This window comes from Urtica dioica, chromosome 8 (genome assembly GCF_054948205.1).
Source record: "Urtica dioica subsp. dioica isolate 48M chromosome 8, U.dioica_male_clone48M_v1_H2, whole genome shotgun sequence".
Lineage (NCBI taxonomy): Eukaryota > Viridiplantae > Streptophyta > Magnoliopsida > Rosales > Urticaceae > Urtica > Urtica dioica.
This window is the reverse complement of record NC_142763.1, coordinates 6912509-6932729: the sequence shown is the minus strand read 5'-3', so window position 1 is coordinate 6932729 and position 20221 is coordinate 6912509. Positions and strand designations below refer to the sequence as shown.

Here is a 20221-nt window from a genome sequence, read left to right as displayed (position 1 = left end):
CTTCGCTCATTTTGTTGATATAGAACGTAAGTAGTAGTAGTACTGGTACCATTAGTGTAACCTTGTCTTGAACAAAGTTGAACTGTTAAAATTTCAAGAATGTAGATACAACGAATGACAGCAGCCAAAGATCGGTTGTGTTTGACTTTATTTTTTTTTCGATTTCATAGGAGAAATTCTATTGAATTATTTCCATTTCTTCTATCAACCCGATGATCACCGCTTAAGGTTCACAGCCCCTGTACACTACATGCTTCTATGCAGCAGCAACAACAACAAGAAAAATAGCAATCCTCCATCTTCTCTCAAAAACACCCGAGAGACGTGTAAGGCCCGGAAATAGGGGACTACAGAGAAATTAATATATGCCTCCATTATTACTCTCCCAATCCCATCATTTTTACCTATCTTATCATATACAATGCCAATACGTACTTTTCCTATATTTGTTTTATTTTAATATAAATAAATTCATACAGGTCGCAACGAAAGAGAAATTAGGCGAGTATAAATAAAAATAAAATCTATATATTAATGGAAAGGCATGCAAAACGTACTTATCTAGTTTTCCCTTCTTGACTTTGGACTATTTAGCAAATATGTCTAATAGAAGTTATAGAACTAGACAGCCTTTATCTTCCCCGGACTAAATGCTTCCATGCGAAAAAGAGAGAGAGAGAGAGAGAGAGAGAGAGAAATATCCCTTATCCACTCTCAAAGACCCACGCGAAAAACAACCACCTTTCAACTAAGACCACATATCCATAGTGAATTTTTTTGAAAAAAATTATGGTCTCATCTTCTTCATCGCTTGACCACTTCTCTTCCCCGGCGTTTCACAACCTGATTTCCTCTCCGTCTCACTTCATCAAGTTCCGGACCTCCCACCGCGAAAACATCCGCTACCTCAAAACCTTCGGCATAATCCGCCCCGACATCGACCCCAGAAACCTCCCCACCTCCGACGCCGTCGCCGGAATCCTCGCCGCCGTCGAGTCCCTCAAGTCGAGCGGCTTCTCCGACCGCGACATCCCCCGCCTCGCTGCCCATGCCCCCGACCTCTTCCGTCCATCCGGCGGGCCCACCGTGGACGCCATCCTCGCCTTCCTGGCGGACGAGGTCGCCACTGCCTCGCCGGAGGATTCACGGCAGATGATTCTGCGGTGCCCGGCGCTGATATTCTCTGACGTCGAGTACTGCCTCCGGCCGAGCCTGGAGTTGCTCCGGCGGGTCGGGGTGGCGGGGCTCGGGTCGCCCACGAGCCTGAACGCGCACCTTCTCAACACGCGGGTCGACAAGCTCGAGAGGATGCTCCGGTTCCTGAGGGACGAGGCGGGGCTCTCGGGGGAGGAGGCCGAGCGGGCCTGCGCTAGGGTTCCGGCGATATTCGGGTACAGCATCGAGGGAGTCTTGCGGCCCAAGTATGACTACTTGGTGTGGGAGATGGAGAGAGGGACGGACGAGCTGCTCAAGTTTCCACAGTACTTTGGGTTCAGCTTGGGCAAGAGAATCGCGCCCAGGCACGAGCATCTCAAGAAGAGGAATGTCAAGATTCCTCTCAATCGAATGGATATGGGGTGACCAAAAGTTCTATGCCAAATGGAAATAACCAATAATTACCGTAACCTACTTCTTTTTTTAAATTGAATATATGGATAGTGTATTACAAAATAAAAAAACATCAGTTTGTTACCGTCTGCTCCGAGAAAAAGTATACAACAAGATAAACTGCCTTTTCATATAATTCATGGCAGGCTCTTAAACTGAGCATCGGTGAATTTGGGAATTTAAAAACAAGTGTCTATGCTTGGGGCAGGTTTGTCTTTCATCGCCTTGCTCGATTCCCTTCGATCTCTTGTGTTTTGCACAAAAATCTGTAAGAGAACAAGATTACAAAAACTACATAAAAAAGCTATCTCCAAACAGTCACAAATTTATCTCAGAACATCTAATGGTAGTTTTCTAACTGGAAAACAGGGTCACGGGGGTAATTAGAGTGTAATTAAACTGAATGCTTCATTCAACGTACGGTTGATTTGGGGGTTTAGATTCAATCTGTCTCACTACACAAAAAGCTTAGCCAATTGGGAAATAACATACTGTAATAAAAGAAATGAGAAGGAAAATAAGTTACCCCAACATCCAGTTTGTTTTGATTACGAGCTCGATATCAGTTCCGACTTCAGCGACTTTGGTGTCTTTGGAAGCTTTTGCTGCTTTAGCTATGCTTTGCACATCGAAGTCCAAAGCTAGTCTTTTGACTAGACCGTTCAGCATCTGTTTCAAAAGCAAATATACAAATAAATAAGATAAGAGAAAACAAACGCGCCGAGCTTGTTCGGCACCGATTGACTAACATGTGATAATTATACATGTGGTGAGAAACATACCAGTGATCCGATTGCAACCAAAGCACGGAATTTTGAATCAACTTCTGTGAGTTTGGAGAAAATACTTCGATGTATATTTAATCAAGCCATACGGCATCTACATTTATAGTAAGATAAAATAACAAGCAGGGAAATACTCTAGCCTACAGAATAGGAACTAACTAACAGCTAACACTTATCTAATATTTAGTTAATAAACAGCTAATTTACGCTAGATTATCTAACTACTAATACACGTACATAATTTTCTACACTCCCCCTCAAGTTGGTAAGTATATATCATACATTCCCAACTTGCTAACAAGTAAATCAAACACCGGTTTAAATAATCCCTTAGTTAAAATATCAGCTGTTTGATCCTTCGTGGATACAAATGGTGTGCACACAATTCCAGCTTCAATGTTCTCCTTGATGAAGTGTCTGTCTACTTCAATATGCTTGGTCCGATCGTGTTGCACGGGATTGTGAGCAATGCTGATAGCTGCCTTGTTATCACAATACAGCTTCATAGGCAGGTCCATCTCCATCTTCAGTTCTTTGATCAATCTCTTGATCCAAAGAATTTCACAAATTCCATTAGCCATAGCTCGAAACTCTGATTCTGCACTACTTCTAGCCACCACATTTTGTTTCTTACTCCTCCAAGTCACCAGATTCCCCCATACATATGTGCAGTAACCTGAAGTAGATCTCCGATCAGTTACAGAACCAGCGTAGTCTGCATCTGTGAAGGCTTCAACTGATCGGCTATTGCCTTTTTTGAAAAATAAGCCTTTCCCTGGACAGCCTTTCAGGTACCTGAGTATTCTGTAAGCCGCTTCAAGATGCTCCTCATATGGACAATGCATGAATTGACTCACCATGCTGACCGCGAATGCTATATCCGGTCTTGTGTGCGCCAAGTAAATCAGTCTTCCCACCAATCTCTGATACTGCTGGATATTAACTGGCACTCCATCCTTGACATCTCCTAGCTTCTGATTAGGATCAATGGGCGTGTCCGCCGGTCTACATGCACTCATTCCTGTTTCTTGGAGAAGATCCATGACATACTTCCTTTGTGAAACACAGATTCCTTCCTTTGACCGAGCTATCTCCATGGCCAGAAAGTACTTCAACTCTCCCAAGTCTTTTACTTCGAACTCATGAGCAAGCTTCTTTTTCAAGTTTTCGATTTCTTCATGATAATTTCCTGTGAGGATAATATCATCTACATAGACAATCAATACTGCAATCTCCCCCTTACTTGAAAACCTCATGAAGAGTGTATGATCGGCTTGAGCTTGTTGGAATCCTTGTCTTTTGACGAACTGAGTGAACCTGTCAAACCAGGCTCTTGGAGACTGTTTAAGTCCATACAAGGCTCTCTCTAGTTTGCACACCTTTGACCCGAAGCTGTTTTCAAATCCTGGAGGAGTCATGTATACTTCTTCTTCAAGCTTCCCATTAAGAAAAGCATTCTTTACATCTAATTGTTGAAGTGGCCAATCCAGATTAACCGCTAGAGACAGGAGTATTCTTACAGTATTCAATTTGGCAACTGGTGCAAAGGTTTCAGTATAGTCTATGCCATAGGTTTGTGTATAACCTTTGGCGACTAACCTTGCCTTATATCTCTCCAGAGTTCCATTTGCCTTGAACTTAGGAGTGAAAACCCATCTACATCCCACTGTTGGTTTGTCTCTGGGCAACTCAACAACTTTCCATGTCTGATTCTTTTCAAGTGCATCCATCTCTTCCAAAACAGCCTTCTTCCACTCGGGTTTAGATAGAGCTTCCTGTATGGTTGAGGGAATAGTGATAGAAGAGACACTAAAGATGAAGGTTGCAAAAGATGAGGATAATCTAGAATAGGAGACATAGTTTGAGATAGGATATTTGGCACATGATCTTTTTTCTTTTCGGAGAGCAATTGGTAAATCAAGTTCAATGGAATTATTACCTTCTTCACTTGCTGTCACCGAGTCAGATTCATGAGCAGGTGCAAGATTGGGGACTTCCTCTATTCTTTGATTTGGGAACTTCCTCTCATAAATTTTGCCAAAGAACTTACTCATTTGTTGTTGATCTTCTTTTTTCTTTGTTTCAATTGTTTTAATTTCAGTTGCATTCTGCTCATTTTCTGTTGATCTTGTTTCAGTTATATGCTGCTCATTATCCTCTGTTTCAGTTATATGCTGCTCATTATCTTCTGTTTCATGACCATTTTCTGATGAACCTAGATTTCTAGTATGATGCACATCAAGATTAATGTCAAGAAAATCAAGATTATCATTGTTATAATTATTCGCATCTTCAATTAAACTCTCCCCCTGAAGATGAGTATCAAAGAAAGGTTGATTTTCAACAAAACTAGTGTCCATAGTTACAAACATCTTTTTTGTCGAAGGTTCAAAGCATTTATACCCTTTTTGTGTTGATGAGATTCCTAGGAAAACACATTTTGTTCCTCTTGGATCAAATTTACTTGCTGTTTTGTCAGGATTTTTAATAAACACTGTGCAACCAAAGATTTTTAAAGGAAGTGAGCTAAATAACCTATTTATCGGAAAGCAATCTTGAAGAGTGTTAATAGGAGTTTTAAATCCTAAAATTTTTGATGGCATCCGATTGATTAAGTAGGTTGCATGTAAAACAGCATCTCCCCAAAGGTATTTAGGTATTTTAGTTGAAAACATGATTGCACGAGTTACTTCAAGTAAATGTCTATTTTTCCTTTCAGCAATTCCGTTTTGAGCAGGTGTATTTATGCAAGAACTTTGATGAACAATTCCCTTTTCAGCAAAAAATTGGTTTAGATTTTGAGAAAAATACTCTCGGCCATTATCACTTCTTACCATTTTAATTTTGGTATTGAATTGAGTTTGGACCATAGTATAAAAATTTCTAAACACATTTTCTACTTCAGATTTTTCCTTAAGTAAAAACACCCAAGTTACCCGAGTATGATCATCTATGATTGTTACAAACCATCTCTTTCCTTTTAAGGTTGATACTCTAGATGCACCCCAAATATCACTATGCACAAGAGTAAAAGGACTAGTAGGTGTGTAAGTATGAGGAAGGTAGGGATTTCTATGATGTTTTGCAAGAGCACACATATCACAATGAAATAATGAAGGATCTTTATTAGCAAACAACTTGGGAAACAATTTTTTCAAATAATGAAAACTAGGATGACCTAGTCTATAATGCAGCAGGTACAATTCATTGTCATTGGAAAAAGAAATTTGCAAACAAGTATTTCTTTGACCTTTTTTATTTGATTCAATCCCTTCATCAAAGATATAGAGTCCATCTTCCTCTCTAGCACTGCCAATCGTCTTCCCCGATGCCAGATCCTGAAGAATGCAATAAGAAGGAAAGAACTTAGCACAACATTGAAGATCTTTGGTTAGTTTGCTTACGGAGGCAAGATTACAGGATAGTTTTGGGACATGTAGGACTTTAGAAAGATCAATTAACGATGAAATTTTGATATCTCCTATTCCTGCAATGGCTGATAAAGAGCCATCTGCAACTTTTACTTTTTTATCTCCTGCACAGGGTTTATATGAATGATAGATTTTTGAGATGGAAGTCATGTGATCGGTTGCACCCGAGTCAATGACCCAGGAATTTTTTGATTTTTCAGAACAGAAAAATGATGCGATTTTACCATTCTGAGCATAAGAGCAGGAAGGAGAGGTTTGGTTTGAATTTTTCTGGGCTGTTAGGAGTTGAAGAAGCTGTTCAATCTGTTCCCTTGTGAAATTAGGCTGATTGGAATTGACTTGCTGCTCCTGTTGAGTCTCAGTCACGGCAGTTTGGAGAGCTTTCTCGGGTCTCTTCTTTCCTGCCCCTGGTGGCTTCCCATGAATTTTCCAGCACGTCTCTCTGGTATGCCACAGCTTCTTACAATGATCACACCAAGGCTTCTTCTTCTCGTCTCCTCTAATCATCATTGCTGAGGAGTCTTCAGCTTCATTGCCCTGTCCTGGATTGCTGTACATGATCTTCCTCCTGCTTTCTTCCAGTCTGATTTCGGAGAACACCTCTCGGATTGAGGGTAAGGGCTTCCTTCCTAGAATCCTTCCCTTCACATCATCCAGACTCCGATTGACTCCTGCTAGGAACATGTAGACTCTGTCGTTCTCCTCTCTTTTCTTGTGCCTGGCCAGGTCCTTTGCGCTCTCCCATTCGTCGTCATGGCACTGGTCAAGTTCCTGCCATAGAGACACCATCTCATTGTAATGAGTCGTGACATCTCGATTACCTTGTTTTGATTGCCACAGCATCGTCTTCAACTCGAAAATCTGAGAAGAATTCTCAAGATCTGAGTATGTTTCTCTGATGGAATCCCACACCTCCTTTGCCGTCTTCATGAACATGTGGGGCTTGGCGATTGATGCATCCATTGAACTGAGAAGCCAGGCTGTCACCAAGGAATTTTCTGACCTCCAGGTACTGTAGCCATCTTCGCCGCTTTTTTTTTCTTTGATTTCTCCGGTTAAGTATCCCAGCCTTCCCTTTCCATCTACTGCTAGCTTGACAGATTGAGACCATTCTAAATAATTCTTTCCATTCAATCTATGGCCAGTGATGAGCATAGACGAATAGATAGAAGATTGTTGGTTTACTGTAGGGCTAGTGTGTATAATAGGAAAAGAGACATTTTGTGACTGGGAAGATTTGGGGCTATCGTTTTCCATCGTGATGATGAATACCTATAGCTCTGATACCATGTGAGTTTGGAGAAAATACTTCGATGTATATTTAATCAAGCCATACGGCATCTACATTTATAGTAAGATAAAATAACAAGCAGGGAAATACTCTAGCCTACAGAATAGGAACTAACTAACAGCTAACACTTATCTAATATTTAGTTAATAAACAGCTAATTTACGCTAGATTATCTAACTACTAATACACGTACATAATTTTCTACAACTTCTAGATTTTCCTGCTCGGCAAGCTGCAGAAACGATATATTATCAAGTTATAATATTTAACCCAAGTCCATAAAAAATGTAATAGCAAACGTAGCACAAATAAATCCAACCTCAACATTATGGAAATATGAAGTTCCGTTTTCAACACAAAATATTTTGAAAGAGTGAATCATACCTCGATAGCAGCAGAAAGAACCTGAGACTGACCTTCTTCATCCTTCTTTTCAATCAACAGCACCGCATAGCTGGCACATTACGAAACAAGGCTCCAATCATAAAAAGAGGAAGAACAAAATGCATAAAACCCTTTCGTTTCATCAGAAATAACCGACTCAGAAAATAAATAAATCAATAAATCAAAGAGATGGCTAGAGAAAAGTGCACCCAAATAAATAAATGAATAAAATCATTCAAAAAAAGGCACGTGTAAAGATTATGGAATCAAACCCCTATCTGATCCTTGTGGTTTTATGCAATGGTGTAGTCAAATTTTATACTTACTTCAATAGACAGGTTGAACCAGCTAACTGTACATGCTTATTTGTAGACGAAAGACAACCAGAGAAAGCATTAAGAACCTGCAATATCAAAAGTTGAAGAATTCCTTATACAGGGATATTCGGTAATCGTGGGAATCTAGATAACTGGAAATCCTCCTGTAAGAAAGTTTAGCAAACTCTCATTTTTTTTACCTCGCCACGATGTCTTTGCAACCAAGATAGCAAGAACTCTTGAACAAATTTGTAACAAGACGAATGCTTGTCAGGAGGATTGCTGGTACTGAAATGTTTTCGGCCACCTTTCTTACGATATCGAGTAACACATCTAAACAAAAGACGCAGAAAGTCAACGATAACAAATTACAGATATCATTTTTTTTGGTTATATATTTGTAGAATGGAGTAAAGCGTCGGAGAAAATTTACCACGGAAAAAACTTTCAATGGAAAAATTAAGGCATGGGTATTTCTAATAGCAGTACCATTTGTATCCTTAGCATGCTGAAGAAGAAGAGTAGCTCCTTCCGGATGAAGGACAGCAATCCTGAGAGTATCGATTACTGCAAATAGAAGACCACACAAGCCATAAATGTAACTTCTTGAATGGTCGAGTTAGAAATCGAAATACTGGATAATTTGCTTTTAATTTTTTCACGTGCTTTCAACTACATTTGAACTCAGATTTTTTAACAGATGTTAAAAACTAGTTTCTACATAAAAAAATCCTGAGAGGTCTAGCTCCAACCTGGAAATATCATCGCAAGTGGCCATGACTTTATCAGTCTCACCAACATAGCAACATCAGTATCTGCTATTTTGCTAGAATGATAATGTGACGTGTCCTTCAAAACTTTTATTAAAGAGGCCAATCTGGAAAGCTCAAGCTCTGATAGAGCCAAGTGCTTGTTTTCCTGCAAAAAAAAATCCAATCTTTTATCAGAACCTATGGAATGATATAAAGTACAACAGATTTGAAAGAAGAAAAAATTACAATATTTCTATGAGCATCTTGAGGTCTAGTTAAATCCCCATCTTACTTTTAAAGAAATCCACTGGCCTAGATACCATTTTTTTCCTATGCAAAATATAAGGTGAAGGATAGTCTACATAGCTAACCCGTTGCAGATGAAAACAAGGGATAAATATAAAACAGAGAATACCTCTAAATTTAATAATAAAAAAAAAACAATAATAAAATCTCCAGGAAAAAAAAAAAAAAAAAAAAAAAAAAAAAAAAAAAGTCTGTGCAAAGCATGGGGCCAAAAAAATCCCTTCTATAAGACATACTTCAGAGAAAGAAAGAGATGCATAAACACCCAATCATGCTGGTAAACTGTAACTAACCACCTAATATAATTGAACCCATATTCAGTTCCTGCCTGATCAGAGTGCAGAGCAAAATTAAATTCTGTAATCTTCTTGAGAATTCCATCAAATGGAGCCACGTCGAAAACAAGCATTCCTTTCTGGAAAGATGTAGAATAAAAACAACGTTAGATGAATATAATTTTCTAGATAAATTATTGTCTGTTACAACTAATAAATAATAATAGCAGAGAAACAAATCAGTCTACACAGGTTTTGCATTTTGGTCTGAACTAGGTAGAACTAGGCTAATTTTTTTTTACGGTGGTAACTGTAAATAACAATATTAATTTCAATTATTCAAATTAGTAAAAGGATTAATACAGAAAATGCATTGAACATACCTTGGGAATATGCTTGAAAGTTGGTACAGAAGCACTGGCTGCTAGATGTAAAAGAGTTAGACAGAGAGATTGCATGCTTGTAAATCATACATGACAGATTAAGCAAATCAGCTAGCGAAAAAAGACCTAACAGTACCGGACTTGTTGGAGTGGTCTCCAGGAACATAAGCGCCGGCTGAAAAATGAAAAACACAACCACATTAACCAACAAAAGACAAAAGGTGAAGTATCTTCAAGTTGTTCACGCAATTGACCCGATGACACAATACTCACAGCCAGTGAAGGGATCACTGAAGATGGGTCAAAAGTGAACTCTTGTTGTTGTCCAGAATTTTGGAGGATGAACTCCACAATTTGTTGTCGGTAGGCGAGAGGTAAATTCTCCTTCAGAAGCCATTTGTCAGCAGTGTCGTACGGAGTGTCTGTTCAATGAATTTGATTATTGCTCATTGTCTCAAAATATGATTGTGCGGCCAATGTAACTGCACCGTACTAAAATATAAATCAAGATTTTTTATTATATAATTAATGCGAATTGTAGACAAACTCAGCACCTATAAACAACTTGTGATTATAAACTTATATCTCGATAAAGCTAAATGACAGACCACATGCTACAGCCCACAAAACATATGTTCGGCAAAATTTATTATTCAGTGCACTTTAGACCACAGAATCCTAACATCCCATTGGTAGCTTAAGAATTCAGATTCTCCAATATATAAACGTAAATGGATGATTGATACTAAACTAAAAATGAAGAGTTACAGTGGTTTATAACTAGAGGGCTAAAATATGGAAGAAGAGAAGAGAACATGTAGTTACCTGATCTATTGTAAGGCAACTTGCGTATGGGCTCACCATCTCCAATATCAACATCAAAAACTGAAAGAGAAAGAGAAGATTAAGTTCTTTTTTGAAATCGATTTATAATTGATAATGTGTCTGATTTTAAATTTCAGAAATAAAGATGCTTACCGTAATCATATTCAATTCCATCAAGAACAGGACGTTTTGTATTGTTGTCCGGTCCATCAACAATCTCTCCAATCTAGTTAACGCAAAGTCAATGACACGGATATAACACAAAGTAAATGAATGAAACTTGTTTGAAGAACTTGAAGCAGAAAAGTGATATGTTCATTTTCTAAAATGTTTCCAGTCAAACCGAAATAAAGCAGCATATAGTTTTTGTGGATACAAGTACAAGCAAATATGCTAACAGTTGCAACCAGCAAATGAAAACTTGCAAAATACAGAAATGGATGATTTCAGAGCCACATGAAAACAAGAGCATAACAAAACGCTTGATATAAACAATGCAACAGATAAAAAATAATTACTTTATCCCACTTTTGTTCAGTCAAATTCCAAGCATATGCCACACCGTTGTCCCCTTCTCTAACAACTTTTGTCTGACCGTCACTGGAGCCTGTATATCATTATGTTTGAACACATGAATAATAATCAACGAGTTCAAGAACAATGAAGTTAATACGACTCCATGAACACACGCTGCTACATTAAGTTATGGTAGCCTGAATTGCTTTTGGAAGTTATATGAACATAAATTGTTATTCGTAACCTCATCTATGATTTTAAGACTATCACTTAAAAATTACAATGAGTAACCTTTTGATCAGTACAGCATTCTAAGCTCAATGTTGCCAGAAAATGAAAAATTAAAACTATCAGTATTACCTGGAATTTGCAAAGCATCGAGCCCGGGTAGATCTTCCAGTTTTAGTCCTCCAACTTTCTTTCTGAAAAAAAGCCACAAAGTGAAAACCAGACAGCTAAAAAAGAGGAAGTAAAGGCTCAAGAGAAGTCTTATTTGAGGGGGCAGTTGATATTCAATGAAAGGCAACGAAAAAAATTATGAGGCGTGGATTTTGTTTGAGAGAGAATGCAGGCAAGCCATGACAGTAGATTGATATGACAAAACAAAAATCCCAGACAATATTAGGCTAGTAGATTAATAACTCAAACTGGTAGGTAAGCTTTGAATCGTACCGGCTCAATTTGTACTGAGAAAGCAGCGATGCATATGACTCGAGATCTACTGGATCAGCAATCTTATCATGATTCGTTGTCCAAACACGTGCAACTCCATCTGAACACGCTGTCACAATATCCCCATTTTCCAAGAATTTGGCATCCCAAACACAGCCGGGGTGTTCTATGCTTTGAACGCATACCCCATCTGAATAATTTGATTAAAACTCAAGGTTATAAACTAAAATGAAATTCATGTTGCAAGCATTAAAAAATTTGGACAAAAACTAATGCCCTGTGAAGTAAAACTGATACCGGAGCACCCAAATGCACAAAAGTTATACTAATGATTAATGAATATCTCGGGCGCTCTAAAAGTTATACACTGCCTATTTTAAATTGATGAGACTAGAAAAGATTAAAAGCCAAACAAATTTTTTTTTGTCTGTTAGCACAATGCTTTTCGCCTCAGCTTCATCCAAACAAAACTAAATAAAATCCATCATATCCAAACTTATACGTCTTCATAAGCTTTCTATTCCAATGACAACCAAAGAATTGTAAGTCTTGGCGTAAAATAAATAGCATACGTTTGATAAATCATATAACTGTGAGAAATAAGCACATAAACTGGAAGCAGGAGAGAAATTTAGAAACTATCCCTTCGGTGCAAAATGACTATGAGGTTGGGATAGAAAGCTTTTACCTTTCCATATCTTTGAAAAGCGATCTTCACTACCACTGACTATAAGGCCAGACTCGTGTGAATCAACTGAATAGACAATGGACGTATGACCAACCATCTCCAATAATACTTCACCCGTCAAAGCCCATAACCTAACAGAACTGCATCATTGTCACTATATAAAGCTTGAGTTGTTATGAAAACATTGTATTAACATCATTAGGGATGCACTTCGCACCAAAAGAATAAGGTCGAAAGCTTAGAAAAGTAAGAAATTCTAACCCATCATGTGATGCTGAAAGAATTCCAATATCAGACATCACTGCCAATCCTCGGACAGTGTCTGCAACCACATACATGTATACTTTCAGATGACAATTTATTTCAGACAACAGAGTAAAATATGGTTTACACTTATTGAGGAGCCAAAAAAGTGTAATCTAATCAATGCACTTCCATAAAATGAGTCAAACATCAGTGATGAGCTCAGTGTCTTTCACTAAAATGCAAGCGGAAACAGAATTCAATTCCTACCATCGCCCAAATCCAAATGTCGCCTTTCTATATTAACTTTGTCATTTTTTCATTGGTTATTTGGATTCGAGCAAGCAATAAAATTTTGTTTAAACCTAATATATGTACTACGCGGAAATGTTCGAAACTAAAATTTAACAACCGAACCTGAATGCCCCGCCAAGGTACGTGTGCATGCCTTGCCTTTCCAAATGTTAATAGTTGTATCGCTTGAACCTAAAATTGAAGTAACATAAGAATGACGAGGATGTATAGCTTCAACAACTCCAATGGATGTTCTTATAAGTTATAACTTATACCCTTAATGAAATTAGCAATACATTGTTGAAAGTTGAATCCTACTAATTATATGATAATTACCTGAGGCAAGCTCGCCTGAAGGTAACTTAATAACTGCTTGGATAGGTGATTTGTGACCTTCCCAGGATTCAACAACTTGACCTTTTCTCCACCGTTTTAGAGTACTATTTCAAATACAATAAAGAGATTACAGGTTTGTAATTTCCAATCAAACGAAACACCCAAAAAAAAAAAATCAAAAACAGATTTGTCCATTTATACAAATGAGGCAATGCCATTCTCTAGTCTTAAAAAAGTGAGAACGTTGAGAAGACAGACTATCAGTATGCTTGCAATGACTCCAACAAAAAACCTCACAAGCATAAGATACTATTGTTATCATTATATTTACTAATAAAAAAAAAAAAATCTAAGCCTACATCAAGTTTTCCTTCATCTACCAAAGCTCGTAACAACTTGAAGCCAAGATTCTCATGCCCTCAAATCTTTAACACAATGCATCACTGCAGCGTATCATCGGAATATATCACTATGTTACAAAACACTACTGTTTCTTCTTCCCAATCCACTCCCCTTTCAGTCCTCCAAATGTCAAATTTGAATCAAAAAAACCTCAACCAAAACAAGGTCATAAAAAATATTTCATAAACGCCGGGAATCAAACAGAAAACTCACCAATCAACAGACGAGGACACAATGTCGCCGCCGTCCACAGCAACGCCGGTGACCTGAAGCTGGTGCCCTTTCAGCGTCTGCACCGGGTCGCCGGTCCTGAGGTCCCAAACCATGACCAGCGTGTCCATTCCGCCGGAGACGATCCCGCCGGCCGGCATATCCTCTGTGGGCGAAATCCAAGCCACCGGACCAACGAAACTCGTGTGGCCAAGCAGGATCTTGGCGGCGGAGTAGCGTCGCGCGTCGGAGGCATCCGGCGTCCAAAGCCGCACCGTCCGATCTCGCGACGATGTCGCGATTCCGACATCGCCACAGACGCAGATTCCTCTAACCTGGAGATTTTAGGTCACTCGATTAGGTTTAGTGAGAATTGATACAAATGCAGAGAGAGAGAGACTGACTCACGTCGTCTTCGTGGCCGTGAAGCTGGCAGCGCAACTGGTATTCGGTAAAATCGATGTCCATGAGAGAAGAGGCTTTTAGAACAACAAAATTATTCAAGAAAGAAGACGAAGACGGAGAAGAAGAAGTGAAAGAAACGAATGAATGTGGATTCAGGTATGGTCTAAAGTGTAATATGGGATTTTTCAGGGACTGATATGTAAATGGAAGAAAGAAAAAAGGAAACCCAAAAGAAGAAAAGGTTTGCTTGATCCACAAGTTATCTATTAATAAAACCCAATATAATGACAAATTTGGTTATTTTCTTTTAAATTTACCTCCTACAATAATTTCTCTCATGGCACGAACCCAAAGAATCTCCTAAAAAAAAATCACATAATCAATCAAAATCATAATTTGGACAATTATTAATAAAATAGAGATAATATATTGTGTACAATTTTGCTCTCTTCTTCTTTTTTCTCTATTTGTTTTCTATGAATCTCGTATATGTCAACAAATTTAGACTTATTTGACGATTTGTTGATATATATATATATATATATATATATATATATATATATATCATGTTAACAAATGACATAATTTGGTGACATATATGTCAACAAATGACACGATTTATTGACATAATTTTCATGTTTGATCATATTCACTTGTATGTTTCATGAACCCCGAGTAGCAAGCTTTCACCGGACTTGTATTGTATAAGATATTTTTAACTCTTGTAATTTTTTTTTATTTTAAAAAAAGTCATTTTGAGAGATACAATTTGTGAATGATTAAAAAAATGACACACTTTGTTCACATTGGTTTGATGAGATTCGCACCTTTAAAGTATTTTCATCAAAGCGTGATACTAGTAATTATAGTATGAATAACACAAACATATATCTAAGAATTCATATTTCAATAGCTAATTACATTCACATCTACATGTTTAAAAAAGAATTCTAACTTGCTTAATTCCAAAAGTATTCCAAAACATATGCTTTTTTTTTTTTTCTAATACACGTCAATGTTTCCCCAATTTGAATAGAGAAGATAGATGCAAACTTGGTAGATGAAAGGGGATCAGCTATGTAAAAAAACGTACTGGAGTCTAAAGCATAAACTAGTGGTGAAAAATATATAGACTGAAGTAATATCTGTCTACATACTCTTACAAATTTAATACGAAGTCAATTCACTAGTTTCATATAATTTCAATTGTTTGTAGATGCTTTAAATTATCTGATTTTCACATACGTTGCCAAACTATTTTTACAAGTAATTTGCAGTCCATTAGAAATTTAATTCAATAAAGCAAAAAATAAAAAATAAAAAAAAATTATTCACCAATTTGTGAATGAACCAAAACCAATTGAGTTAAAGATCCAAAATGCTGACAAAGTAAGAAAAATAAAAATGGAGCGGAGGTGAGTAGTTGATCAAACCCCAACCCTCGAGAAAATCGAAAGCCTTCCGAATCGAACCTACGTCGCCGATGAAGTTCCTATGGACCTCCGTGAACGCGACTCTCTTCGAGAAATCGGATTTGTATCGCTCGACGATTGAGTTTCTGTAGTACATGTAAATCATACGGCCCCTTCCCCGGAGACCTTGAGTCAGAAAACTCCGGCAAGAATCGGACCTCGCATATGTGCTCTTCGGCGAACGAGAACCATCATATGGATAGAAAGAATTCGGAATAAGGGTTTATGAACTATTTGAGGGAAATGAAAATGATGACTTACCAGCGTAACTTGGTACGTGGATGACGGGGACGGCGGGTTTGGAGCTCGGCGATGGTTTCGGTAGGCGGGGAGAGGGGTATTTACGGTGGCCAGAGTTTCAGTTGGTAGTTTTGCCTTCATCCCCCGGAGACGATCAGAAGCCCACTCCCAGTGAGCCATACTGCCACGTAGCGCCACCGCAGAGAGAGACATCACCACCACTTTAAGAATTCCTGACCCTCTGCCACCAAGAGTACGAGGGATAATCTAGATGTGGCTAGACTCTGGCGACGATGTTGAGAGGTTGTGGTGAACAGTACTCGTCGTTGTAAGAGGAAGATCTTTCGTAATATGTAAATGAAGAGTACTCCAGGTCTTGAGGAGCAAGTCCTGCCGATCTAAAGTTGTTGGACAACTTATCAACGTCATTGCTAGACGTAAATGACATGACATCATTCATATTTCCATGCGCCCATAACTTGAATTGAGGTTGTTGGTTTACATTATGAGTATGAAATTGTCTATTCAATTGAAGTCAAATATAAAGACTGAGACTACATCCAAAATTTAGAGAAATACTTTTTATTTCAAACGAGTTTAAGTCTTGTTTGTACATCTAACTCTAAGTTTATGTCTATTGTCTAGTGATAAACTTGTTAACTAAATTTTAGGGGACTCTAATATGGCTTCTTAAGAATTAATAATGTGTGTTCTTTCTCTAAAGTTGTTTAGTTAGAAGAATTCATCTCAAGATAGAATCTATATTTTCAACTAAACAGTCATTTTATTTTATAATACCCTTTATGTTTCTAAAAAAAATATTATTTGTTCTATATTTTAAGATCATGGGAGTCTCCTTAAATATTCTCAAATATTCTTCCTAAAATTCGTTCATTAGATTCGTGGCATATTTCGTAATTTTAGGCGGATATGATCCTTAGTTTTTTTTTTTTTTTTTTTTTTTATAGCCTTGTTCAGCAGCAGGTACCACCGTCCCAGTAACCGACTGCTAAAGCGTTCGATTTTGTCGACATTGTTTCCGATTTTCAAGGTAATTCCTTTTTTTTTCTTCCCTTTTTCTTTTGTCGATACTTTTCCGTGCCCTTAAAAACATGGCCTATTTGATCTTTATTCACTCACTACATTCTCAGCAACTATACAACACTCGAGTTAATTACTCTCTTTTTTTTGTTTGTTTGGCAAAAATACCCTTTTATTTCTTCCCGGTATTGTTTGGCATTGATATTTCAGATGTACTTTGTGGAGAAAAAAAAATAATGAAAAAAAAATGAGTCGGATCTATATATTGTAAAAATGTTACCCTTCTTGCTAATCAATCAGAATCAAGTAATCAACTATGAACCCAATCTAAAAACTCATTTCTTTTACGATTTTTACGAATGAGCTGATGGGTTTTGTAGTAGATTGATTGAAAAGAATTTGGTAGATGATAATCAAGATAAAGTGGGAGATTTCTTTCCATTTTTATCCCTTATTGTTGGAATCGGGATTCATACTTGTCCACATTTTGCAATATTGGTCTTTTCACTGTAAAATTGGAGATAGAAGATAGAGAATCCAAGTAGTTCTCCAGTTTTATATTAATAAATCAAATACAAACAGCATTGAGTCTCTCTCTAATGCCCTTTTCCAGGTGTATACATATATATGTAGAGAGAGAAAGAGATAGAGAACCCGTGCCAATAGAAATGCCGCGAGGTTCTTGATCATTCGAACAATGGAAGCAAAAAACCCTTCTCAGACGACTGACGAAACCGGCCGCGCCGCTCTGACTCCGCTCAGGATAATCCGGGGCGTCCTGTGCTTGGTCGTCCTCATGTCCACGGCTTTCATGATGTGAGTCTACATCGGGTTCGCAACCGCGGTCGTAACCCGATTCCTCAGCACCGGACAGAGCCGGAGAGCGACCTCGTTCTTCTTCGGGTCGTGGATCGCTCTGTGGCCGTTCCTCTTCGAGGAAATCAACGGAACCCGAGTCGTGTTCTCCGGCGAAGCCCTCGGGAACGGGGACGAAGATGGGCGGGTTTTGCTGATAGCGAATCACGGGACTGAGGTGGATTGGATGTACCTGTGGGACTTGGCGCTGCGAAAAGGGATAGTGGGTTATATCAAGTACGTCTTGAAGAGCAGCCTCATGAAGCTTCCGTTGTTCGGTTGGTCGTTTCAGGTCATGGAGTTCGTTCCCGTCGCGAGGAAGTGGGAGATCGACGAGCCTGTGATGAAAGCGATGGTTTCGTCTTTTCGGGACCCGAGGGACCCGCTCTGGCTCTCCCTTTTCCCCGAAGGCACCGACTTCACGTAAATATGAAATCTTTTTTTACATCACTCTCTCACTCAAATAGTAGTTTTTTACACTCTTAACCTCTATGATTGTGAATAAAAAGTTGAATTTGTGTATACTTTATGCAGAGAGCAGAAGTGCATTCGTAGCCAGAAATATGCGGAGCAAAACGGCCTTCCTGTCTTAAACCATGTCTTGCTCCCGAAAACAAAGGGCTTCTTTCTCTGTTTGGATAGCCTCAGAGCAACTCTCGATTCAGGTTTCTTATGCCTATCTTTTATTTATATTGTAATTACATATCAATCAGAGTATGCTACTCATGATAAGTAAATAGTTTGTTGCTTGTTTATCGTCTGAAATGCATCTTTAATCTTATCAGTGAGAGTAGTAAGTTTACAAATAGAGTTTGAGAATGATTATTTAGGGGAAATGAATTATTACCGGGTCTCTTGAATGCATAAAGGTGCACCTTTTAACATTGAGAAATTGACCCATTTGCCACCAATTTCATAACATTTTTTCCCACTTTCCACAAAAAGACTAATTTGTCCCAAAATGCCACTATCTATGTCAACAATGTTGACATCTATTTTTGCCCCTTCACTATTAGATGTCAACATTGTTGACATATCGGTGGCATTTTGGGCCAAATTAGTCTTTTGGTGAAAAGTGGGAAAATGTTATAAAATTGGTGGCAAATGGGGCAATTTCACTTTAACCTTTTAAGGTGCATCTTTATTTTTTTTTTATTTTTTTTTTATACTGTTTTTTCAATCCCTACGTCTCATTAATCTTGCATCTTCCATCGATGTATCAAAGAATTTCGAGGGTTCTTATTGTCAATAACTCGGGATAATATTTAATCGAATCAAATCTCTTCTTTGATATGTGAACTTGGTTTGTGTGTGTGTGTGTAGTTTACGACATAACTATCGCATACAAGCATTGCTTGCCGACTTTCATGGACAATGTCTACGGCGTAGCTCCTTCAGAAGTCCACATTCACGTCCGGCGCGTTTCGCTCGACTCGATCCCGGTCTCCGAGGAAGAAGTCAACGCCTGGCTGGTCAACGCTTTCCGTCTCAAGGACCAAATGCTCTCCGATTTCCGCTCCCGGGGTCGGTTCCCCGACCAAGGAACCGAGGATCATCTCTCCACTGCCAAGTGCCTGGTGAATTTCGCGGCGGTGATTCTCATGACCGGTATTTTCACATACTTTACTTTTTTCTCCTCGGTATGGTTTAAGATTTACGTGCCTTTGGTTTGCGTGTATTTCTCGGTAGCCGCGCGTTTCAACATAAGACCCGTTCCAATCGTCGATCTAGTCAAAGCTCGGCTCAAACGAAAATCTTCCTAAGGTCATTATTTAACTAATTTATTCAATTTTTATATGCTAGTGACACTGATCATGTACTCGACTCTGGATATTCATGTCCGCAATAAAATGGTTATTGAATCGATTAAAAAGTTCATGCTTACTGCTAGCTAGGTGACTATTGATGAATTATGTTACTTGAATGCCAAGGCAATGATATATTTGTGGAACGACGTGTCGTTTCTCTTGCCAGAGAACTCATATAAACCGACTCACTTTTGCAACCTATGTATTTATATTTTTTGTTTTAAGATTATTTTAGGACTTAAAGGAAAAGTGTTGTGATCGCTAGAATGGAATTGCTTAACCAAATTTGTTGTGTATGGATTCCAATAACCAAATTCCTAATGTGTTCCAACTACTTCTTGTTATCTGTATCTTTATTTATTTATTTATTTTCGTTTTGCTTCAACAAATTGTGTTTGAAAGAGTATGATGATTAAAAATTAAACAAAGAATCCAAATGATTGCGAAAGCAAAATGTGATGACATCAAGCAGTTTGCGTAATTCCCCTTAAGTGGTCAATAAGTTGTGAAGAAGTCACAGCAAAATGAATTGGTACCACAAAATAGGCTAATCCCTTTTTTTTTTTTGCTGTTGCTTTCTTCTCTCGTATTTCGCTCAGCAAATCCTCTCCGACTACCACACAGAAAGCTTGACCATTTCAAGAAATCACTTGACGTAAAAGACTCAGTCTAGTTCTACACT

At 38.2% G+C, this 20221-nt stretch overlaps 1 protein-coding gene and 2 pseudogenes across 3 annotated transcripts; 2 read left to right on the top strand and 1 right to left on the bottom strand.

The window, feature by feature from the left end:
* Positions 1 to 667: 667 nt before the first annotated feature.
* On the top strand, positions 668 to 1620 carry LOC149387700 (transcription termination factor MTEF1, chloroplastic-like). The gene has a single exon (XM_089623857.1). It carries the CDS (start codon positions 790 to 792, stop codon positions 1579 to 1581), a length of 792 nt encoding a protein of 263 aa, XP_089479983.1. The 5' UTR covers positions 668 to 789; the 3' UTR covers positions 1582 to 1620.
* A 31-nt stretch (positions 1621 to 1651) lies between these two features.
* LOC149387699 (uncharacterized) lies at positions 1652 to 14265 on the bottom strand (annotated as a pseudogene). The gene is made up of 25 exons (XR_016300759.1): positions 14127 to 14265; positions 13722 to 14053; positions 13107 to 13210; positions 12894 to 12962; positions 12495 to 12555; positions 12234 to 12373; positions 11546 to 11735; positions 11234 to 11295; positions 10876 to 10964; positions 10511 to 10583; positions 10358 to 10417; positions 9806 to 9954; positions 9669 to 9707; positions 9533 to 9570; positions 9203 to 9289; positions 8569 to 8734; positions 8306 to 8383; positions 8017 to 8149; positions 7826 to 7902; positions 7500 to 7569; positions 7324 to 7347; position 4797; positions 2391 to 2431; positions 2135 to 2277; positions 1652 to 1874 (listed from the first exon to the last, which is right to left on the bottom strand). The product of XR_016300759.1 is annotated as an uncharacterized LOC149387699 (transcript).
* Positions 14266 to 16832: 2567 nt separating this feature from the next.
* Positions 16833 to 19831, top strand: LOC149387698 (putative 1-acyl-sn-glycerol-3-phosphate acyltransferase 5; annotated as a pseudogene). Its single transcript, XR_016300459.1, has 5 exons — positions 16833 to 16886; positions 17490 to 18154; positions 18266 to 18396; positions 19055 to 19339; positions 19440 to 19831. The product of XR_016300459.1 is annotated as a putative 1-acyl-sn-glycerol-3-phosphate acyltransferase 5 (transcript).
* Positions 19832 to 20221: the final 390 nt, after the last annotated feature.